Source organism: Aplidium turbinatum, chromosome 6 (genome assembly GCF_918807975.1).
Source record: "Aplidium turbinatum chromosome 6, kaAplTurb1.1, whole genome shotgun sequence".
Taxonomy (NCBI): Eukaryota; Metazoa; Chordata; class Ascidiacea; order Aplousobranchia; family Polyclinidae; genus Aplidium; species Aplidium turbinatum.
In genome coordinates, this window is record NC_137477.1 from 6,643,450 (window position 1) to 6,667,713 (window position 24,264).

Here is a 24,264-nt window from a genome sequence, read left to right on the forward strand (position 1 = left end):
CCTTTCCATAGCAGCTCAAGTATCAACAATCTGTTTTAATAAGAAAGAGTAGCCTGTCACTCCAGAGTTCTGAAAAGCAATGTGCAATTTGTAAACCGGTTGTTTTAAATGTAATGTAATAAAAGGCGGAAGACACGAGCTTAAAGGATTCATGACTACACAAAGCCTGTTGGGGCAATTGGTCGTTCGGATAACTACTAGATATTTTTTAGTTTATACAGAAACGTTGAAGTGATAGAGCATTTTTTGGTTGTTAGAAATTGCATGTGTGTACTCATTTGCTTTATACAGTAAGATGACACACTCAGCCGTTCTGCGAGATATGTGAAAAAAAAAAGTTTGGGAATCACTGCTTTAACCCAGCTAGTAGAAATCGTAAATTTTATGTTTAAATTAAAACACTACCTGTCGATATCTTTTCATTGTGATATTGAAGTGTTATTTATATTAACTAAGAACAGTAATCAACTTTTTTTCTACAGTAGCCTAAATGCTATTTACGTGAAAAATTTAATCTAGTAAAGTTATCATAACTCTCAAATAAACTTTCAAAAACTATTAGCACTACCGGTACTCAAATCTTCTCTATATATATATATTAATAAATGAGCAAACTGTAAGCCATTTATTATTTCGATCACATCGAAATACATTTGTTTTTCTGTGCTGATATTATGACATCAACACTCCACCTCCAGACTGTCTGTTACCTCCACTTATCACTTTCACCTTGATACTGTTTGCCACATAGACCTCCAACTGCTACAGTATGGTTAGTTAGGACAGCGTGGTCCAACTTCTTTTCATCGCGGGCCAAAAACCATTTTTTTAATCTCGCGGGCCAATGTTTTTAAATAGCGATTCATAGGCTTATTGCTGGCAAATTATACATAGCCTATGGCATATAGTTACGACTCTCTAAAACCTCTACAGCTTGTTTCACCCTAAAAGGAGGATCACCTTTAACTTCATCAACTTTAGATTTTAATTTTAGACAATAGCGTTGGTATCCACGAGAAACGTAGTTGTGGCCATGCGAACGCAAGCGTAGGCTAAAGAGCTTCGTTTCCAAGTTGATTTCGATTTTTGGTTTTAATGTTGTTCATTGCCGAAAACGTACATTCGCAAATAAATGTACTTCCAAACATCGAGTGGCCTACAGGTTCAGAACAGCATCTTTTAAAAGGGGAACTTCTCCTTTGACATTAACTTCCAAAAGCTTGTAGGATTTTCCATTTTTCCAAAAGCGGCGCTGGTTCGACTCTCGGGGTGTGCGTTTGAGCAACGCACGTTAAGGGCTGCTCTCCATTCAGCGGCATCTAATGGATGGAATAGTTCCCTGGCAACAAGACTTCAACAATCGAAAACTTCACTCTGTCAATCTCGGTGACCGGGCCTGCACAAGTGATTCAAAGCCTCTACAAGTATGCGAAACTGCCAGGATTAAGCTCTGCAAGAAGCTTTCCCAGTCCGAGGATAAAGATTCAATCAATCAATCAATTCTTGGACAGCAAAAACGGATCGTTCTGAAGTTCACATAATTGGAGTTGAAGCTCTGGGGGCTGTGTACCAACTCTCACGCCCATGGAAAAAAAATTGAATAAAGTGGTATTGTTATGCATCGCAAAAGATCATTCACAAAGTTTTTTTTTTGTCAATTACAATAACAAAAGAAACAAAAATTAAAGTGATGTTGCTATTTGCTAGATTATAGCAAAGCTGACTATCAGTTTGCGAGCCAAAAAAACGAAGCTCGCGGGCCAAGTTTGGCCCGCGGGCCTGCAGTTGGACCACGCTGAGTTAGGATATCAACAAATTTTACCATCCGAATATCGGATATATCCGGATGTTTATGTTTTAGTTAACTGGATAATAAACGGTAAATATCAGACAGTCTTATATATAGAATGTCTTCCAAAATTTTCAAAATAGTCGATTATAAAATCATCTAATTTTAGACACCACAGTTTATTGTAAATGTCCGCACATGCCATGTAAATAAAATCATCTAGCATTTTCAACATTTACTACTTCTGCAACGCATTTCTTATAGAGCGCAAATCGTCGATTGTGAAATCGTATAAATCACATCTGAGTTTTGTAACAAAGACTCCACATGCACCAAATGAGCTTTCTGCTTTCACAGAAGTGGGCTGGATAGTGAGCAGAGCTTCATAGAGAGTCTGAACATTGGCTGGCCGTTTCCCTGAAGCTCCAAAGCAAATTTGCATTACTTTGCAAGCAACGTTACAAAAGCATCAGCTACGTTACTTTTATGTTATCCGGTTAACCGATAAAAGGATTTCCGGATAACAAATAGGAAAAATCCGGATAGTGCAACCCTGTTCACAAGTAGCTGCTTTATCCTTGGCGTTATTTTTTTCAAATAAGAGTTAACAACTAGAGAATACATGTTAGCTATTGCTACAAATTGTTTTGCTTTGCAGTTATGGTTTCAAAACTATTAAGTGACCGTGCTGTATAAGTTTAGTTTGTTTTTATTTCTAACCATCACAACGAAAGAAGTTTTTTGTCAGTATTGTTACCACTGTTCCATTACCACTGTCGATCAAGCTTTCTGAAAATGTTTTTCTTAAAAATTCAAGATGACATTAATGTCATTTGTGACATAATTGCCCTTTAACAATGCCCAGTATTGAAATACTACAGATTTATAAGGGGAAAGGTGGTTAAAAAGTTGATCAATTCAGCTACTAGCTACCCAGTTGTTATCTGCCTTCATCTGTCTTTGAATTATCTTCATTTTACACATTAATTAATCTTTCTTGAACCATGTGATTAAGTTATTCAAGCGTAGATGTAAAAACGAAGATTATTGATTCTGCATGGAACACAGTTCACAAAACATCAGCGGCGTTACAAAAATATGCTGTTTGCTAAAATCCACTGTAGGCTATCTCGCATATTCTAAGTTATTTTTACTCTTTCATTCTATTCAACTGAAAAATTCTATACAACCCTTGTTGGTTTATTCTCTGCATATTGTGCTTCGTCATGTGTTTAGACACGACCACTGTTCTATTATGGCACTTTGAGATTGTGTAAGTTTTTGCTTTTTTATCAAAGTCTTTAGTTGATGTTTCTTTGTTGTTGAATACACTCACGATGTGATCTTCAAGCCTATTTGACACAATTAATTTTTCAACTACGTTGTATAATTTCTTTGCGATTGTTGCTTGACTCGGAATAGAATTGAATTATTCTTTATTGTTAGATCAACAAGGCTGTAGACCGACTACACACAATACGGGGAAGTCATTTGATGTTTGGGGTTTGCCACATGAGCTTTATCACTGTTTGCTTACAGTGGCGTAGCCAGAAAAAAAATTTGGGAGGTGCAATTATTTTATGAGTTCAAGGGAACTACAAAGTGCTTGTTTTAAGACACCGCCACCTGATGTAGAAGCCTATACACACAAACACTTATAAGAGTTGATTAGTAGGCAAAGTAAGCTGCTAGCTTTTGCAAATTAATTGGTTGTTCATTGTTCAATTCAGACGCACAGTCCATATAAAAAGAACCTACCGCTACCACATTTCAGAACACCCAGCACAAGCACTAATACATATTACGTTGTAAGCGCAGAAAAAAAATCGTCTGATGAAACCCATCAACATTTTTCATCTTCTATCGAGTCTTCTAAAGTTCGTTGATACACCACAGATTGACACATTCTTTCGCAATGGAGTTATACACTGACAGGTCCCACCTACTGCACCGGGTGGCAAGCCGAGGGCAAACGAAAAGGTGGTCCGCTGTTTGGGGCTCGGTGCCACAGATACATGTCGTAGCTCGTAGGCCCGTGTCGTAGCCCCACTCCACCATTGCAGACTTAGTGCGTCCAACAACGGTTCGGAGTCGATTTTATATTTTCCACTTTGCCCAAGGAGCGTTTGCTCCTGAGGGGAGGGACTCTGATGGTGGGATCTTCATTTCAGTGCATGGTGGGTCATTTTCAAATTGTTGTTTCCATTGCTTTAATCTTCTTTCTTCTTTTGTTGAGGTTAGTGGTTGAACGTGTGTTAGGAAGCCTTTTCTTGATTTCAACCGGGTTTGTGCAACAGTTTTTCCATATAGAGGATGTTTTTCATCACATGTTTGTTTTAGCCTTTCAGCTTGACTGTTAACGTCTCTTCTTATGTGTGGTGGTGCAATACCAGCAAGCAAATAAAGTTTGTTGGTATTTGTGGGCTTCTGACACCCAGTAATAAAACGACAAGAATGGTTGAGTACCTAGTTAAGCTTCGATGAGTAACAGGACCTGTTCCAAACAGGGCATGCATATTCTGCTGTGGAGTAGCACAAAGCCAATGAGGTCAATCTGAGGGTTTGTGGATTAGTGCCCCACCCAGAGTTGGTAAGCTTCCTCAATCCTCAGAATATTGTTTCTGGTGTTAACCTTAGCCTTTGTGTTTTCAATGTGCTTTTTGTAGCTGAGAGTACGGTCCAGTGTCACTCCGAGGGAGACGGGGTTAGGGCAATGCTCCAGCTCTGCTCCAGACCAGGAGATTTTGAAGGTCCTTATTGTAGCTTCTCTGTTTTTTAGGTGGAAAGAACATACTTGTGTCTTTGAAGGGTTAGCTTTGAGGTGATTGTTGGTGTGATATCGTGTTCACTCCTCGAGCGACTTTGTGAGGTTTTGTTCTGTAGCAACAAAGGTCTTTTCTTGTGATGTTATGCAAAGATCATCGGCGTATATAAACCGCTTAGTGTGTTGATCTATCGGCTGATCGTTGGTGTATATATGTTATACAGTAACGGTGCTAGAACACTTCCTTGGGGAAGTCCATTCCGTTGATGATGCCAGCGCGTTGTTTTTGAATTCAGGATAACTTGGAATCGTCTGTTGTGGAGTAACGTTGCTATAAGCTTTGTTACTGCAACATCTTTGGACATCTGCAAGATCTTTTTCAGCAGGAGACGATGGTTAACTGTGTCATAACATTTTTGATAAAAACCATCCAAATGTACAGCAAGGAAGATGGTTTAAAATCCTTCCCTGGCCTTGTTAATATAAAATCGACTTTCTGAGTGATTCAAAAAGTAATTTTAAACATAACGCAAAAACAATTTATTAGGCCTACACGATCAGAAAATGACAACATCACGATTAAAAGTCTATTCGTCGCCTCCGGCCAGCCATATTCGTAACGACTCGATTGATCTTCTCCTCATTGATCCTTTCGCGATGGCAATGAAGCACACAGAAATTTGAGAGGCGATCGAAAGTCATTGCTCAGCGTAGCCACTTGCCAGGTCTTGACCCTCTACATGCATGAAAAACACTATTCAGCCTCAACTGTTGTTGCTGGCAAGGCCATGATGACTTGGATTGCACTGTGCACGCTTAGATAATATTTAGCACTCAGAAGAAGTTCTTATAAACTTTCCTGGTTGACTTGAGAAGTCAGAGAAGACCTAAAGAGAATTACTTCACTGTTAAGGTTATCCAAAGAATACAAATGCTCAATCTCATCCATCTTGGTTGGTTTGTTTGGTGGAAAGATGGATAGCAACGCAAAAAATGAAGAGTTGTCACTGAATCGTTCCCTAAGAGAGTTACCGTACTCAATCCGTCGATGTATGGAACATATACCGAACGTTGGAAATACTGGGAAACCGATTCAGCACAGACGTTAGCACGGTAAACTTGCACCTCCACTATTCTGTGCATTGTCAGCTCTTGTACTACTCGGAGTAGGCTACTTTACATGCTTCTTGTATATGTTCACCAAAAAGATCAGGTCGTTGCGGTAATGATCGAGAACGCTCTGTTCTGTAGCCTAGAGAAGTAATCAGGCTCTTCACGCAAAGCCGGAATGTGACTTAAAAATACTTTGTTCATTTGTTTTTATAAAATTTATTGGTGTCTTTCTGTGTGTCTAAAACAAGTTCTGGGGGGTGTTAATAGCCAGATGTCTTGGAAAACGATATAATTTTCCACAAATTTTATTATATTTTCAACAAAAGGCTCAACTTCGGAATCCAAACTTTAAAAATTTGGGGGGCCATGGCCCCTTTCGACCCCCTTGGCTACGCCTATGTTTTCTTACGCTGGTAAGTTTACGGAAGTATCTTGCTTTTATCTGTGTAGGTACGAGAAGCTGTTGCAGAAAAAGTTAGCTCTTATACGAGGCCATGAATAGCCCATAGCCTACTAACTTGCATTAATTGACGCGCACAGACGTTCTAGTAAAACATAAACTTTATTTTGACTATTATTTAAAATATGAAACACACATTCTGTCGTCAGTGAAACAACAAAATCAACCTGTTGGTTGTTGCTTTCTTTTAGGCACAACTCTTGGGAAAAGTTGCAGTTACGAAAGAAGTTACGAAAAACTGCATTATAAAATTTCTGAAAAAAGATCAAACTATTTTGCAGCAAAGGTCTTGTTTATTTTGGAAGCAGTAAAAAGGTTGCAAAAACTTGCCCTAGTGATGACCAATCATTACATTTATAATCTATACTAGCCTATGTTGCGCCGTTAACCTACATGAAAAAACAAAGTTTCCGCATTGATCTGACAAACATATTAGATAAAAAAAAAAAAAAAAAAAAGGCACAAAAGATAATGTTCGAACAACTACAGAATTAAACGCAATCTTTAAAGATTGCCACGAGGTTTCAGGCCAGAGACCAACTAAAGTTGATCAAAAACAGAAGTTTCCCATTGTGATCTAAGACTATCTTTCTAATTCTGAAAGTCTGCATGACTGGTTGCCTATATTTGTTTAGCTCTTGAGCATGTCTTCAGCTTGTGTGATGGCGGATTCGCTTCTCTGGACATCTTTCTTTCTTTCTTCCTCTGATGTGTAATCCTCAGCATTTATGTTGGCGTCGATGGCTCGGAATAACATATCTTTTGCTTCTTGTGGTTTACGCTGCCGCAAAAGTGTAGCTCCTAAATTGTTTAAGGCTGTTCCATACAAATGAACCTTTCTCACATCTTCACCGAGCGTGTCTTCAAGAAGCGCGATCGTTTCTTTAAGAGTTGTCTCACTAGCACTGTAGTCTCCAACCAAGCCTTCACATATTTCGACGTGATGTTTGCATATGGCCTCAACCATGCACAAAGATTTTCTGCTTTTTCCTGGGACGTTAGGGATGTGCAGAACCATTTTGCGCATGGTTGGAATAACATGCCGCTTAAATACTTCATTGTAGTTTGAAGAGTCATCTGTCATTTTCATTATGCATAACTTTATGCCTAAAGCACAACTTTGAACTCCGACAAGGACTCGGTCAGCGTCTTTTAAATCTACAAGCAGTTCACCTCCAATTAAATGAAACAAAATGCTTTTAAAGTAATCCTTACAAGCCCGATACTTTTCCCCAAGCCTTGTGCACTCTTTCAACGTTGCTTTCAATTTGTTTTTCATCAGAGCTACCAAGCGATTAAACACAATTTCTGATTCGTTGAATTGGTTTGTTTTAAGCAAAACTTCATAGTAGTCAATGAGAATTGGTACAAAAGCCACAGAAGGTCCGAGCTGGTACAACTTTGTGAGCATTCCATAAGCTTCGTCGTCTTTTTCTTCATCGCAATAACTTGCACTTTCATCTACAAAAAAAATATAAAATAGTTCGATAAGCAATTTCTTCTTTGTTTGAACTACTGAGGCTGATAGTTTATGCTTTTACCATCTCAGGTTGACGATGTTTCCAATTATTGTTATCCACCAACATCAAATGGTGTCATAGCGCCGTGTTAACCGCCCCCTTCTCCGTAAACCCCGGGCCGTGGAGGGCCCCACTCATTTTAACTTACTTAATGTTATTTTTCAGCCATTTAAAAAGAAGCAAAAATAGAAATAGGCTACTGCTGCAAAAAATCGAAATTCAACAAGTTAATAAGACTGTTTTAACTACTACCCCCACCTCCGTCTTGGGGCTCACCCATTTTTAGTTTTTCGGTGATTGGAAATAAAAATACGGTAAAAATACTGCTATAAGTTATAACGCTCGATATGTAATCGCTTAGGCGACATGCCATCATAGAATTTGTATTCTCCGACATTATTTGGCATGACTATTTCAAATCAACAAACCAGTAGGCCAACGCTATTTTGTTAGAGTTGATAGAAAATGAAATACCAACTATATTCGGTCTTTAGACTTCGGTTTTTTTGGGAAATTTCTTTCAATTGTTGGTAAAATACGCATTTTTTTCAACATTAAAACGATCGCCAAGTGAAGAAAAGACTGAATATTGGCAGCCAGAGGCATCGACAAGAATTGATTGGCAGACTTTAAAGCAAATTAGGGCATTGCCTGCATGTTAACTATTCTTTTCTTGAGAAGGTGAAGAAGTTTATTATCAGCTCAAAAAATGGAAGCAAATTTTTTATCTTTTCTGTAATGAAAGTTTACGGCCTTAACCTACTGCTCTCTTGCCTCATTTGTGAGCAGGTCCATGATTTGAGATACACTGTTCTACAATATTGTTAGCACCGCCTTAATCGACTAAAATAAAGGTCCACTAGAAAAGATTTCGTTGTTTAATGAGCTGGCCTATTCATTTACTGAAATATTTTAATATAACCTGCCATAAAATAAACGACTAAACATTTTTGTTGCTGAAATTTCAGCATGAAAGCTTTACAAAAAGACGTAGCCTACTTACTAAACATAAAAGTTTTTTGGTAGACGTTTGAGAAAATCACTTTGCCACAGCAAAATCACAAAACTGTATCGCGTGGTATACCTTGCAGGTTTAAGATTTTTTCCAAGCGAGTAGCCTTTGGTTGGTTTTCAGATGATATCTTCACTTCTTCTTCAAAGTCTTCATTTGCCTCTGACAAATATGTGCAATTTTATTTTGTTATTGAAGAGTAAGTATGGTGCAAATTAATAACTTGGTCACTGAGTTGGATTTAATTGTTGTTCAATGATGAGACGACACAAAACATAACAACTTTGTAATTCTTGTGTAGCAAACGTTGTACTGATTTGCAATCTTGCCAAACGCTTTAACTGACGTCACCGCTACTTCACTGTAACTTTCATCGCTTCAATCCGACATATCTCTGAATCTTGTTGTTTACCAGTATCATATGACCTTTTTGTGGTCATTAGGACCATTTTCAAGGAATTATTAAGCCTGTGAACCCGTAAACGTTTAAGTGCAGTTACACGGTGCGGAGCAGTTTTAAAGTTACTCTTATATAACATATAGGCTACTCTTATTCTATTTGAATAAGGTCCTTCTGATGATTCTTATTTAGGTGAAACAGGCTGTTAAGGGTTCAGATAGTAATAACTGTATTTGATTTAATTCGCTCTGCTTTGCTTTTTTGCTTAGCATTGAGCACTTTTTGTAGTATTAATAGTTTTCATTGTTTTAAGTTACTCTTATATCTATATCGATTTTCGTGCTTGGTTTAACCATATTTTTTTCTTAAATCAACGCATTCACGGGCCTCTTAGGTCGGCAATTACTGGTGTAGCCCACAAGATTACTTTTATAATGCAATGATATTACTCACCAGGTTTGCTTTCTTCTGCACTTCCACTTTCTTTGTTGGTGGATTCATTAATTGTAGCTGTTAATTCAATGTAAATGCAGTTATTAATTCGTTGTGTATCCAACTGCTTAGTTAGGTTTAGTGCAGGCTACACATTTCTTTGAAACTTTCAAGCAAGGATTTTTAGAAGTTTCTTCTGAATCCTTGCGTTCAAGCTAAGGTTTTGCTTAAAACTAAATAAACAACAGAAAGATTTTAAACACTGTGCACCGGTTTTACATTTGTGTTGGCAGCAGGGCCGGATTTACCAATAGGCTAGGCAGGGTGAAGCCTAGGGCCTCAACGTCCAGGGGCCTCGAAATTCGGTTTCGAAGTTTGTAATTCTTTTAAAAAACGTGACAAGTTTAAACCCTACCTAAAGTATATATACGTTTGATGCTTTATTGAGGAAAAACATGTTTTCGTTTATTAACCGTTGCATTCACTCCTCAAATCGCTTTAGCCTATATCAGACCTTATGTCATCTGATTGTTTTTATCGTTCTGAATACTTTCAACTCTTCCAACGCTCATTGTAGGCTATGTAAATTTGTAACAGTAGATATTTAGTGAGCTCTTACTGATGACATCCAAAGTGGCTCTCTGTGACCTTTGTGCATTTGCAGTTTGTGTATTACTTCGGTTTGTTTTGGATATGGACAGATTTGTCTGACGCAAATGAATAGGCTAATAGGCTAATAATAATATCAAGCTTTTCAGAGTAGAAAATTCTATACACAACTGGTTTCAACCACGTTGTAAACAGTCATATGTAAACAATCTGAAAGCAACTAAGGTAGAAATTGTGCGAGGCGTAGAACTTTTAAAGGAAGCGTATCCGGAAAATGTTGACCCGAAACTTACTGATGAACTTCTACATTTTCGTTTGTACGTGAGACAAACACAAAACCAAGGGCTTACCGGTACAGAAGAGCAATCTCTTTCCTTGTTTCATGGAGACCTTTATGAAATTATGTGCAAGGAAAAAATTAACACTGCCTTTCTTAATGTGGAAGCAATATTAAGACTGTTTCTAAGCTCAATGGTCACTAACTGCTCAGGAGAGAGATCTTTCTCAAGTCTCAAAAGCATCAAAAATAAACTAAGATCGACAATGTCTCAAGAAAGGTTGTCCGCACTGAGCATTCTGTTCATTGAGAGTGACAAACTTAAACAGATAAATTTTGATAAACTTTTGCATGATATTGCTTTGACGAAAGCTAGAAAATTTTTTTATTAGCCTAGTATTACTCTATTTCAGGGGTCACCAAACTACGGCCCGCGGGCCAAAATCGGCCCGCGAACTGATTTCATCCGGCCCGCCACGTACTGCGGAAATTACAGCTGCACTACAATTCTGTACATGTGCTTCCCTTGGCATTAGCAACCGTCTTTGGCTTTGCCTTTTTGTGTAGTAGAGACTTCTTTGTTAAAATTTTTCGCTCTTGTAGTTCGTTGTTGTATGTTGAATTTGTACATTTTTCCATCAGGCACTAGGCAGCCTACATGTTGGTGTTCTGTTTTTATCATTAAGCCACCACAAATGGGGACAGCCTAGGCCAAATTTGGAAAGATGTAATGTTTTTTCAAGAGCACGATGCCCTGTAGTGTATCACAGCAGAGGATAACTTTTCCAGCAACCTTTCGATTTTCATCACAACTTTGCTCTTTGCTATTCCACCGCTGACTTTGTTATTTATTGTGTTCAATTCAAGTCAATGGAGATTCTAAATAGTTATATATCTTTTCGCAATTTGCATCCGGCCCGCAGCTGTTAATCTCGCAGCAAACCGGCCCTCAAATAAAAAAAGTTTGGTGACCCCTGCTCTATTTGATGGCTGTAACTATTTCTTATGTACTCGTAAATAAAATTTACAATTATTGTAACGGTAGTTTGATCAAAGAAAGTAAAATTAAAAGCAAAACTGCCTTAACTAAATTTTTATTCTTTTAATTAAAAATTTGCACCCATGAATGTGGAAAATGAAAAAAACGAAGAGTTTAATGCACTCATATTTTTAATTAACATTAAGCGATGACAAGTGATGTTGTTGAGAAAGAAATTCTGAGCTCAAAAATAGGGAGGGGGCCTCACAAATGGAATAGCCTAGGGCCTTTCATGGTCTAAATCCGGCCCTGGTTGGCAGGTTTGTTTGCAATCGCCATAGAAATGTATCTACTACAGACCTGCGCAACTTAAACTCGCGATTCGTTCGCCTTCCACGAAACCTATTATTGCAACTCGAGAGATGATTAAAATATATTTCAGATTTTAGATTATAATTTCTGTTAATATAATAATAAACGTTACAATTACGTCAAGACGCAAACCGTAAAAAATATTTTGTTCCGTTGTGGCAGTTGCATCGCTTTGAGTTGCACAGGTCTGCTCTACAAATCTTACAATAAGTTAGATTTCTGGAGAAAAACCTTAATTCCAACATGCAATGTAATAATGACAAATATATCAAACTACTTACTTAAAATGTTTTGTTCATACTTCACCGTTCTAGAAAACATATTATTTACTATAATATATTGAATAACGACGTTTACAAAACTATTTTAAAACTAACAAAGAAAGAAACATTTAAAGAAAATAAAGGGGTGTACCAGCAAAAAATGACAACTTCTAATAGACGGACAAATTACGTTTCGTTAAAATCCGCATAACTAAAAATTAAATCAATTCTCATTGGGCTTATTTAATCACACTTGAAAACCATGATCTTATCCGAAATTTCAAGACAACTCTTTACTTTCATTTCACTGCGCTGAAGATATCCGTAAGATCAAACATTGGCCTCTGTCCGTTAGATAACATTTAACAATGCCTTTTTAGACATTTTAAAGAAATACAAAAAGAATCAAAATCCATGTCCTTTCAATTTTGTGTGGAGCATGGCCCCTTCTAGCCATGTGTGGAGCTACATGTTCTTGAGAGGTCACTGATATTTTTTTTATTTATTTGAAGAAACATTTGTTTTGAATTTATATGTAATGATGTTGAGACCAGTCCCGAAACCTTTACTTGTAAAAAAAATATTGTCAGAACCTTTTCGGTCTGAGTAATCAACTGATAAAATACATATTCACATAAAATATATTACCATAACATAAACAATCAGTTTTAACATACATTTTACCTGTTGTCTTCTCCTCCGGTGTGAAAATGGACAACTGAGTCTTTTATGTTGTACGCCATGTTTCTTTTGGATTAAACACTCTAACCTACATTGAAGTTTAATCCAAAATAACCAAACAGATTCAAAAAATTTAAACCTAAGATAGCACGATCTAAAAGCACAAAATGAACAAAATAAAAACAATAAATGAAGTAAATAGGCCTCCTACACAACCACAATGGAGTATAACTATAAAATTAATTAGTAAAATTCGTATAACAAGTGATAATCCGCATTTATTATTATTGTATTTGGAAGATCATTATCGTTATCAACGCATAATTGCAGAAGTAAACGATCTGGGATGACCTATCAGTGCAATCATCCGGGCAAACATCGACTGATCAACTTGGTGTAAGTAACATTCTAGAACTGAAGTAGCAGAGAAATAAAATTCTCTGCTACTGGATTCTTCAGAGCAGTGAACGCCAACGTAAAACTATTGGCTCTCACGTGACACGTTATTGTCAATGAGGCAGTCACGAAATTTTTTATCAAGCTTACGAGCTCCTAAACTTCTAAGAGTGACCCTGGGTAAATATTTAGCGAAACTTGTTATTGAAACACAAATTCTGCCCGTTTAAAAATTACTGCTTTTTTAAACTACACTATAATGTATTAAATTGAGTTTCGCTTTTAGCAACATAATCGTTGCTTACTTCACAATGTAGATGTTACACATAAATAACGTATTAATTAAACGTTTTAAAAACTTTTATGGCTTCAGAATATTAATAGAATATCTTTAGAAGCTATTGGCATTCAGAATTTAGTGCTGTGTTTTAACTGGACACAAGCAATAAATCAAATGAATCAAACCGCTTCAAATTAGTTCTTATTCGAAATTAAAATGTAACTACTCTAACGAAATTGACGTGATAAACAACCAAAGTGACAAAATCCAGAACAATAATAAACAACCAAACAACAGTGACAAATCCAGTTTAATGATATAATGCTGTTTAATAAAAGCAACGGTTAACCAGCTCCAGTTACAACGATGAATGATTTGGAGCACTTTTTTAGATGCAAAAATTATCACTTCATAAAGTGGATTATTTCTTCCGCTTTTGACAAAGCTCTTTCCGTCATGTTAACGTCACTTTCTTTTTCCGCTTGTGTGTCATAATCCTCAGCCTCCAGCCTGGCTTGCATGGCCTGGTTCAAGATATCGACGGCTTCATGGGGCTTGTGCATGCTTATTAATGTAGCCCCAAGGTTATTAAGGGCGGAAGCATACAAATGGTGCTTTTTAGCATTCTCTCCGAATTTCGCCTCGAAAAGCGCAACAGCTTCGCGAAGTGTAGCTTCTCGGAGCATTGGATCGTCGGATTTTAGCTCGGTAGTCTCAATATGATGTAAGGTTAAGCCTTGAATTAGGGTCATCATCTTAGGTTGAGAAGACTTTCTCGTGCGTATTTTGTCATACAAATTGCGCATAACTGGTATGACATAAGGAGTGACAATATAACGAAGATCTGGTCGTTGTTTTATCAGGCTTGTAGTGCAAAGTTTTATACCTAAGATACAGCCTTGCAAACAATTCACCGAGTTACTTTTTTCTGTGTCATTTGAGAAAAGATTACCTCCAATTTGGTAAAACAGAAAGGCTTTGACGTGCTCATTTTCCGATCGATACTTGTCGGCGAGTTGCTCACATTCATCAGGAGATGAAAACAGTTTCTCTTTGACTAACGCATTCAACTCTTCTTTTATACCAACCGACTCATCAATTCTTCCAGTCCTTATTAATGTCTTGTAGTAGTTTATCAGAACAGGAAAGAAACAGGCATCTTCTCCGAGATTTATCAAAGAAGCGATAATTCCATATGCTTCGAAGTACTTTTCTTCTTTCATGTATCTCCTACTATCAGCTAAAAACAAATAAACGATCAATTCAGTTTGTTTTAATTATTGACCGTCATTTTACGAAAGCAATAACTACCGTACAGTAATACACTGACATTGTAGTGGTCAAGAAAAGACAACGGTAGTAAAACACTATTATTAATATATTCATTTATACTCAGCCTCACTACTAATAATTTTTAAGCACTATGGCTTGTAATCATAAATATAGTAGCCTACCTGATAACTCAAGGTGCTTTGCCAGTCTGCTGGAATGAGTCTTTGATTTTTCTTTTCCTATAAAAATGACTTATTTTGTTCAAAAAATAAAACTTAAATTCATTTAAAGTACACTACACAAAATATTAAACTTAGGATCAATATTAATTAAAGATATAGTATGCATAACGGCATAGCCTATTACATTTTAGTCAGCTTTATTAAAAAGAATTGTGAAAAAGGCCAAGCCTTGGTACAGTTGGCCAGTAAAAAACAGAAAAAAGAAAAACATTAGTATTTTATTACAGTAATCAGTAATCAGTATCACAGGTAACAACTCAAAAATAAAACAACTCTGTTAAACGCCTCATAAGATAAGATGCTTAATAAGTTCTCTTAGTCAAGCCGTGTAAAGTTACGTTTTGTACACACACAACTATTTTTCGGATAATGGATGGTGGAATAGAGGAGATGGTTGAACAAACAATCTATGTGATGGTAACTGCCCCAAATTTACGTATTTAGCCTACTCTCACCTTTACTTTCTACAGCATTCTGCTTTGAACGTGATGTGGAAGGCCTTTCTTTATCTCCTTAAGAAAAACAGTGTAGATTTCACGCAGTGTGGCTTTTGTACAACAGTAAGCTACTATGAACTGATATCCAACATGGAGTAGCGTTGAATTGCTGGTCCAGCGAGCACTTTTGGACCCAGGATTATTTTGGTGCCCCTAACCTCACAAGGAGCCCAGGAAGTTGAAACTACTTTGTAGTTGTTTGATATAGTGCGTTTTTCTCAGAAACGTTTTAATTTAGGGCCTAAATCTTTCATTAGTACCTGGCTCAAATAATCTTTTTAACGGTGAACATGCACGCAAATGCAATGCTTTAGTTTATATAGTGTACGGCAAGCGCAAGAATAAATTTGTATTTATGATGTACTTAAAAGTGTTACAGAGATCTGGAAGTGGGTAATTGTGCAATCGCTTTCCGTTTCACACCAATTGCTATGTCATACGTAGCTACGTAAGTGTATAAATCGTAAAGAAATGCGTTGCATAATTACGCCATTGCCTAAAAATTGTTTTATTGTAAACAAATACATAGTAGCCTACAGCCTTACAACACTATTGCACCGAAACAAAGAAAATATTTAAAGACGTGTAAAGTACAAGCAGCTAACACAACAAATTAAATATTATAAAATTCTCAATCCTTCATTTGGCAACCTACGGGCTAATTAATTTATATTACCTTTGGTTGCTTCTGGACCTTTTGTCGGTGGTTTTCTGAAAATAAAATTCCGACTGGTTTTATAATGGATTAAGTTTCGCTTTTAGTAGCATGTTCGTTGTTTAGTACTTACTACAAATCCTAATTGAATGTTTTGCTTAACAGTTTGTTTCACCCTGATTGAGGTCATCCGAAGTTTCTCGTAATTTGCTCTGCTTGACTTTTGCTTTGTAATGATCACTTTTTGTAGTATGTATTAATAATATGTGGCTATTGACTTGTTTACATCTACATTGCTATCGTAATCTATATTTTATAGCAGCCTATACACTACATTGACAAAGTAATCGTAATCAATTGATAAAAAAAGATATAGATGGTTCCATTCTTGATTACAAGCGTCGGGGATTAGAAGAAAAGGTTTTCATTGTACTGAACCTTCGGCACTAGGGTGGTCAGTTCCAGTTCTCAAAATTGGCCGAGAGAAAGGAACTGGCCAGGAAAGTATGGTGACCACTGATCAGTTCCTTTCTCTCGGCCGCCTTTCCGCCAGCAACTATACCTATTGCCTATCCAATTTATTACACCCTGGGTAAGCAGTATTTTCAACAACTAGCTTAAGCCTGGAGGAATCCGGTTTGCATTATTGGAAAGCCAACGTCTTAATCGCTGCGCCATCCCATCGCTAAGTATTAATTACTTTATAGTAAATTAAAGAAATTGAACAACGTCTGTTTCTTACGATTAGTCGGGTATAGATAAAAACAATTGGTAAAATGTGATAGAAATCATACATTTTAGTGTACGTTCACTCACTTCTTCTCCTCATCAACAAAAGATCGAAGTAATTCCTTTAAAGTATCCAGGTCAAGGTTTTCCATATTTGAATTCCAACAAAAATTTCAGAATAGTATTGATTGGCTGTAGTGTAGGGCGTAGGCCTCATTTACATCTTAGCCAAAGCTTAGCTTATATCCACAATGCAGTAATAGGTATGTGATTATTTTTGATTGATTGTAGACTTGTTTAGTTTCGCAATGAAAAAATTTTTTTACAAGTTCTTTTCACTTTATTTCGTAGGCTTTATCTCTTCACCCAATCGGATCAGATCCGTACGCTATTTTATGTGATAAAGGTCTACACCAGGTAACTTAGCAGTGTAGAAGTATCGTTAATTAATTCCGAAAACTTCGTATTGTAGGTCTAAATGTTTTGAACGATTGTCACTACAGAACCTTGCTACCGAATACTTTAAAAACGGTACCGATTGTGTTCTTTCTTGCAGTAAGAATAAGTTGGGTAATAATGTGACATCGTAAACCTGATAGAAAGGAAGGTGATTTGATACAGTCCTTCTGGGGTATTCACCGAAACCAACACAAGATAAATACCGCCACCAACTGACAGACAAATCAAAATAACTACATCCGGGTTACCTTTGGAACCTCGTGTCTTTCCCAAAACTTTGAAAATGGCGGAAGCTCAGTTTTTAGAGATTTTTGTAACTTTCCTAGAGTTTTTTTTGTCGTCGTCCAGACAAACCATGGGAATTTTAAGAAAGATTGAAGTGTGGTCTGTTGTTAGTGTTTAGTTGGTGCTGCAAAGTCATATAGGTTAACTTTTTGCAAATGTGTGTCTTAGCTCAGAATCATCGATTTTCTATAAAAATTTCAGAGAAGGTGATTTGATACACCTTGGAGAAGGTGAGTTGATACACTGTATCAAATCACCTTCCTTAGCAAGAAGATAAATCATTAAGTGTGTGGTGGTTAGATAACTTTCGTATATGTAAATATTGTTATTTATAGCAAGCTACATTGTCAATAAACGTTGGAACTCCTCATGTTCTTTGCTTAATACGATCTTACGGACAGCATACGATATCTGCTTCATTTTGTTGTTGTAGAGTCTAAATAATACATTGTTAAAAATTACCATGCCTTATGTCAGAAAAACAAAGCGTTGTGTTTCTTCAAGACTAGATGTTCTTGAAAAGGCTGCGAAGCAAGTCCGTGAGAATAGCCGGTCTTATCGAAAGGCTGCCGATATGTTTGGTGTGGATAAAATGACTTTGCTTCGATACATGAAGAAAAACCAAACTGATCCAAACCGCGCTTTTGGATATGATTCAACAATTGATTCAACATGTTGAATGACGTTTCATTGTTGTTTGGCTGCATTAGGCCTATATCGATATATGTTTACACAAACTTTTTATTTCCAATGTTAAGTAAAATATCTCCCCCCCCCCCCCCTTAACAGTTGATTCCCTCCCTAAATTGTCTATCTAGCTACGTAAGTGTATTGTAAGCGTGTGTGACCTTTCAAAATCCTTAATGTGCATTAATCAGGTGCCTAAGCGTAACGTAACAGCAAAAATTAAACTTTGACTGCAACTGTATCAAATCACCTTTTGAGTGTATCATATCACCTTCTTAGGAAGGTGATTTGATACATGTGTGTGAGATATTTTAATTATAAATATGAGAAAAAGTAATTGAGATAGAACGTTGAAATTTATTCATAAAGTTGCCAAAAAGCCTACTTCTTTCAGGAAGCCTTAAAGTAGATTTCTCGGCCAGGCGGTTTGCAACTGAAAGTTCATAAGGTCAAAAGTGTATCAAATCACCTTCCTTTCCCCAAATTAAAAATGAGCCCCGTCGCTAAAAGACCTTCGCAGTTGCAGAGCAACAATAAATAAACAGTAAACATTATTATGGTCATAAATTTATGAGCTGAAACAAGTTTTTAGATGTTTTAATCGGCCTGAAAACTACCAGGCTACCTGTAGTCTGGTAGGCCTATAGGTCAGATACGTATCAGGGATATCAGGCTAGCCAGACTACCAAACTTATTTAAAAATTCCTGATACGTACCTGTATGTGTTACGCTTCACAACTCTATTACACAGTAGTTGAACACCAGTGAGATTGAGCGCTATATCTTCAACACAGGTAATATAACTTTCCAGTTTCACACTTCAAACTTATTAAGAATGCAAAGTTAAAGCTTTGGCAAACAAAAGGCGAATAAATGTACATTGTTCACCAACACAATAGAAGTGCCAGCAATTATTAACAACTGGACTTCAAATAACGTTGTTGACAAGTAAGTTTGACGTTGACAAACCGTTTCAACGCTTGTCACGGTTTTTATTTGAACAAGTTACTTTAGTTCCTCTTTTGTTGTAGCCTGCAACTTAACAATGAACAGCAGCATATGGCCGACCTAACCTGCAGTATTGTTTATAAACAGTAAACACCTTGTATAAAACTTTCTGATTGATAAAATATACTAAGTTGACAATTTTTGCAGTGCTTTCCTGAAACTAAATTATTTGTTTGTGACATGACGACATCTATAGAAGGCTTCTTCTTCTTCAATTGTCTTGTCTGAACCAGGCATAGAACGCTAAGGTTTGATGAAACCAAAACATGTTTTTATCTTGTTCTGTTTGATATTTTGCACTGATTCAGCATAGGCTCATAATTTGTGAAACTTCCATATTTTTCCAATTTTTTATCTCAAAACTATCACTTAATGCTTCAGAACTGTCTTGCTATTGAAACACCTAAAGATCACCTTCTTCACTGAAAACTACATCACTCCGTTTTGGAAAGTTACTTTGCTGACTAAAAGTATCATAAATTAAAGACTTGTGTTTTTACACGTTGTCACAAGTGTTTTTAAGAAAAATGCTATCAAAGTATTGCAAAGCTAAGAACAAATACGTTTTTAACGATATTGTTTGGATTGGTGAGACAAAATTCATCCTATTTTGAAATAAACTTTTACACAGGTTGATGGTTTGATCATCACACTGCACAAGTTTTATTCCAAAATCCTCAATCCAACAGATAAACTCTTTGCGTGTAGTGACTGCATCCATGGCCTAAAAGTTGCTTTTCACTGATATGGCTTTCTTCCTTATGGGGTTGGAAGACAAAAGCTTTTATTGCAAATAGTTTTAGTTGGACCTTTTAGTGACGAAAAAGGCTGGTATGGTGCAAGAGATTAGTTAAATGTGCTTATGTTATTTAAACATACGTGATCGTTATTTGCATATCTGATACCACATTTTTCAACCAGATTGCCAAGGCGTTCCTCTTTTCTCTGTCAGGTGAAAGGCCTCTGCTAGTTTTGTGTATTCAACCGTAACGTTGGTTTATTATTAACATAGTTGTATTTGATGCTTACTTCATTTGAAGTGCTTGTAAACAGACAATCCTCTAGCTCAGCGGTTTTTAAACTGGGGGGCGCGCCCCCCTTGGGTGGCGCGAAAGGTTCACAAGGGGGGCGCGAGCGTTGTCAAACTATGTGACTAAACGCATGTGACTAAACGTCGCGTAATGAAATTTTGGGGTCGTAATGAAATAGTTTAATTTAGTCTAGTGCCGGTAGGTTATAGTCTTGCCATGATGTCAATTGACAGCAACCGTCGGTATGAAATGTCGAACGATAAAATATAACCAATCGTAACAATTGATGCATTGTTACGCTATCATTGCTGTAACGTGCTGACCAAAAGTAACTTTACCGCTGGCAGTATGATTTCAAAGTAGCCTAGCAATTAGTTTCTGAAGGAACCTAGACTAAGTTTGAAGTAGTTAGTAGTTACTGTACAAGATTAATTGAGTATGGATCAGTGGTTAGGTTCCGTAGATTCATGTAGTAACAATGTTAATTAATTTGTAATAAAAGTTTATCTACGGAAAACCTGAAAGCCTCCAAATTAAAAAGGGATATTAACGTGGATGTCCCCATAATGGGGTCGCATAGAAATATATTTTTCAAAATGGGGTCGCAGAACAAAAAAGTTTGAGAAGTCCTGGTATAAGGTAACGGTAGCCTGTCATCGAAGTAGCCTATAATTAACTTTTCGATTTTGTTAATTTTAGCATTGATTTAAATATTAAATTTTAGTAAGTACTCGAAATATATTGACATAAAAATGAGAGGAAAAAAGAGAAAATATGATGAACAGTATCTGAAGTATGGCTTTATAGATGCCACAGCGAATGGTGAAGTCGTACCACAATGTGTGATGTGTTTTGAAAATCTGAGCAACGATGCATTGCGACCATGTGGTTTGAAGCGTCATCTTGAGACAAAACACCCTGGTCATAAAGATAAACCTTTGGCTTTTTTTCAAAGCAAGAAAGACTCATTTAAAAAAATGAAAACTGCGAGTAGCAAGTGCTTTCGCAAATCGTCATCTGCGGAAGTAGTAGTACAAGGGAGTGGGTAGCGTGGCGATACGCACACTTCTTCCGTTTTCCTCCACTTATCTGTGCGAAAGTGGCTTTTCTACACTTTTGAACATAAAAACAAAACATCGAAACAAACTTATTGATGGTGAAGCCGATCTGAGGTGTGCATTATCAGCTACAAAGCCTTGAATTAAACTTTTGGTTTCCGAAAAACAATTACATCCCTCACATTGATGAAAGCTAAATCTAAATTCCTGCAGTCATTACACTTTAATGTTTGCTAATTTTGTAGTTTGGTGGGGCGCAAGTTTGGATGGCACGTCAAAGGGGGGCGCGGCTCAAAAAGTTTAAGAACCCCTGCTCTAGCTAGTATGACAGTGCATTGTTTCCTTTGCTTCTGATGTTATTTTTGAACGGTTACTTTTACTTCGGATAACATACTTTTTGGTCTAGCGTAAAGTTACTTTGATAATACATTGGTCTCGCTTATAAACCCCACGGTTTATAGGCACACCCGCTTATTAAGCTAAAATTTGGTCTGGTCAGAATTACTGTACTAAATGCATAAAAAGTGGCGGAGAATTGTCCTCGCTTAATGAGTCCAAAATCGTCCTATCCCGAGGTGAGCTTATTAGCCGAAACATCACTGTTGTATCCAGGCTTGTGCCAGGTAGTTGAGAAATTGGATTTAAGTGAATGAGAAGGCAAGGAAGCCAATCTTTGTGTCCACCTTCAAGCATGCCTTCAAGTGTCTGCTCAAGAAACAGCGGCATGCTCTTGAGCGGAATCGAACCTGCGCCCTATCGCCCGTACTGCCAGGGCTCTCATCACTCGGCTACACAACCGGCAAGGACACTACTGTAATCATTCATTGAGGAATCAGCAATGTGTTGATGGTCACTGGTGCATTACTGATCTCAATATGCAGTAGTTGGTATTCTAGGACATTCAGTATAATTCCTCTGGAGAGAACATAACAACTGCCAGTAGCTTACCTAGAGTTTTCTTGAAGGAAGTAGAGCATTTTCAAAATCTGACAGCTCTGACACAAATCCATCAAGTGCCTCAAGCTCTGCATGATGAGTAAGGGATATTGGGTAAAGCGTTAACGTTTAATAATTGTATGTCTGGTGAGATTTTGGAGATTTTCGACTGCTGTGTGACCCAAAAACTAGCCAAATCATTTGTTTAAAATTTTGTCTTCGAAGAAAAATGGTGAAAATTGCGGTCTTCACTCTCCTCTTACGTACGCTACTGCCTCTGCAGATGTAAAGAAGTTGATTGCATTTTGGATGCGCCGAGAAGTGCACGACTCACATCGTATAAATCCTTTCTACAAAAGAAAAATATATTTTATTGAGAAAATGAAAAGGAATGAAGTGGACAAGAGTTACACAATGAACTGTACTTGTGGAAAACGATTACTTTGGATAGAACCTGGTCAGTTGTAGTCACAACGACAATAACCACAATAAAGCACCACAAAAATGCTAGACTGATAAGAAATGTTCTTTCATCGGAATACAGACAGCTCAGTAATATGACGTATGATAGCGACGTCCAGTGAACAACAGCGCACACAAGCAGAAACTGTATTTGTCCACTATTGTCTCTAGATGGTGACACTGAGCAATGCTAAAATAGCAGCCAGACAGCGAACAATAGCTTTCTTCAACATTCAAAACACAACTGTTAGTAATCAAAAACATTTCCACTGGCGAGGAAATTTATCGCAAGACCAAGCAAGATCTGAAGTCTTTAGTCCATGATTATTGAAAATCGCCTTCTGCTCAGTATAGCCAAGTCCAAGGGACCAGCAAATACTTGCTCACAACTTATAGCTTTCATCATGCTAGTTCTTTCTTTTAGTTTGTTTCACATATATTTTGTACTTCCTTTTTGAGCTTTCTCAAAGTCTCAAACATATGGTGAAAAGCTTCAGTGTTTTAAGACAGGTATGCGTAACTTTTTTACTCGCGAGCCAAATACGAAACTTCGAATGATAACGCGTGCTATGTCTGCTGTAGTGCTATGTCAAAGTTTCTATACAGTAATTGCACATGTCTGCCTTAAGCTAATAGAGGACCTAAAAAGCCATTAACCAATTTTCTTTCACAGTTTTTGGCGTATTCAAGCTTACGCGCGGGTAGTTACAGTATATATTCAGATTGCATAGACGGGAAGGCAAGGGAGCGCCAACATTTGTGTCCACTTTCAGGCATGTCTTGTCTTGCCAAAGACACAGCCACCATTCGGGCTGTAGACTGTTGTAGTGGTGGTAAACCTGAGTTTAATTTCAGGTCGGGTTATACCAACGACTTTAAAAACGAGTACCGACTATAGTCTTTCTTGCACAACGCAATCAGGATAAGTCGAGTAATACATCGCAAATCTGATACAAAAATGAGCCTTGTCGTTAAAAGACCTTAGCAGTTAACATCATTAGTATTCATTTGTTTACGATTACGGTACTGTGCCGACACAGTCATCTTTCTTGTTGGTTGCTTTGCCTGAAGTCTTCTACCAGCCATTACACACAGGCGCGAATCTAAGAGTTTTTTTCGGGGGGGGGCCAAAAAATTTGAAAATCAATTAAAAAGAAAGAAAAAGCTAAACAGATATGAACAATGATACTACGACATATACGATATGCTAGAAAATAGACATTAAAACAACCATTTTCATCAATTGTGATGCCGAGGGACTAATATCAGCTGTTTAGAAGCATATCAAACCATTTGATGCGGAAACATACAATTTTTCACAAAATTTCGGGGGGGGGGGGGCGGGCCCCTGGGCCCCCCCATAAATCCGCGCCTGATTACACATGATCTAACAATCAAGCAGACTGCGACATCTCAAAGATGAGTGAATGCCAAGAAAATCTACATGAGTTGGTATACCGGCTTTAATTCTTTGTAATTTCTACATCCAGGGCTTTATCCAAGGAGCTATTAATTCTTTTTCTTCAAATCCAATTACCTGATTTAAACCAAAACTTTGTACTTTGGCATAAGCCAAAGTACCACAAGGATTTTTGT

At 37.2% G+C, this 24,264-nt stretch overlaps 2 protein-coding genes across 3 annotated transcripts; both read right to left on the bottom strand.

Moving 5' to 3' along the window:
- Positions 1-6,220: 6,220 nt before the first annotated feature.
- LOC145772048 (uncharacterized) lies at positions 6,221-13,728 on the bottom strand. Its single transcript, XM_082583855.1, has 5 exons — positions 12,675-13,728; positions 12,009-12,037; positions 9,512-9,568; positions 8,731-8,820; positions 6,221-7,587 (listed from the first exon to the last, which is right to left on the bottom strand). Exons 1-5 carry the CDS (start codon positions 12,731-12,733, stop codon positions 6,758-6,760), a joined length of 1,065 nt encoding a protein of 354 aa, XP_082439981.1. The 5' UTR covers positions 12,734-13,728; the 3' UTR covers positions 6,221-6,757.
- LOC145772049 (uncharacterized) lies at positions 12,825-16,986 on the bottom strand. 2 transcript variants are annotated; one of them, XM_082583857.1, is made up of 5 exons: positions 16,830-16,986; positions 16,035-16,069; positions 15,317-15,370; positions 14,802-14,858; positions 12,825-14,587 (listed from the first exon to the last, which is right to left on the bottom strand). In XM_082583857.1, exons 1-5 carry the CDS (start codon positions 16,892-16,894, stop codon positions 13,752-13,754), a joined length of 1,047 nt encoding a protein of 348 aa, XP_082439983.1. In that variant the 5' UTR covers positions 16,895-16,986; the 3' UTR covers positions 12,825-13,751. The 2 variants fall into 2 exon arrangements, with proteins under 2 accessions (XP_082439983.1, XP_082439982.1); XM_082583856.1 differs by having other exon boundaries at positions 15,317-15,373.
- Between the last annotated feature and the right edge of the window lie 7,278 nt (positions 16,987-24,264).

Excerpts from the sequence above, each read along its gene's own strand:
- LOC145772048 (XM_082583855.1), bottom strand. The coding sequence starts at position 12,733 with ATGGCGTACAACATAAAAGACTCAGTTGTCCATTTTCACACCGGAGGA. Across the intron at positions 8,821-9,511 it reads TGCAGAAGAAAGCAAACCTG|AGGCAAATGAAGACTTTGAA; the intron begins GTGAGTAATATC and ends CATATTTGTCAG. Across the intron at positions 7,588-8,730 it reads AAAAATCTTAAACCTGCAAG|ATGAAAGTGCAAGTTATTGC; the intron begins GTATACCACGCG and ends TTTTTTTTGTAG.
- LOC145772049 (XM_082583856.1), bottom strand. The coding sequence starts at position 16,894 with ATGGAAAACCTTGACCTGGATACTTTAAAGGAATTACTTCGATCTTTT. Across the intron at positions 15,374-16,034 it reads AGGTCCAGAAGCAACCAAAG|GAGATAAAGAAAGGCCTTCC; the intron begins GTAATATAAATT and ends GTTTTTCTTAAG. Across the intron at positions 14,859-15,316 it reads GAATGCTGTAGAAAGTAAAG|GAAAAGAAAAATCAAAGACT; the intron begins GTGAGAGTAGGC and ends TCATTTTTATAG.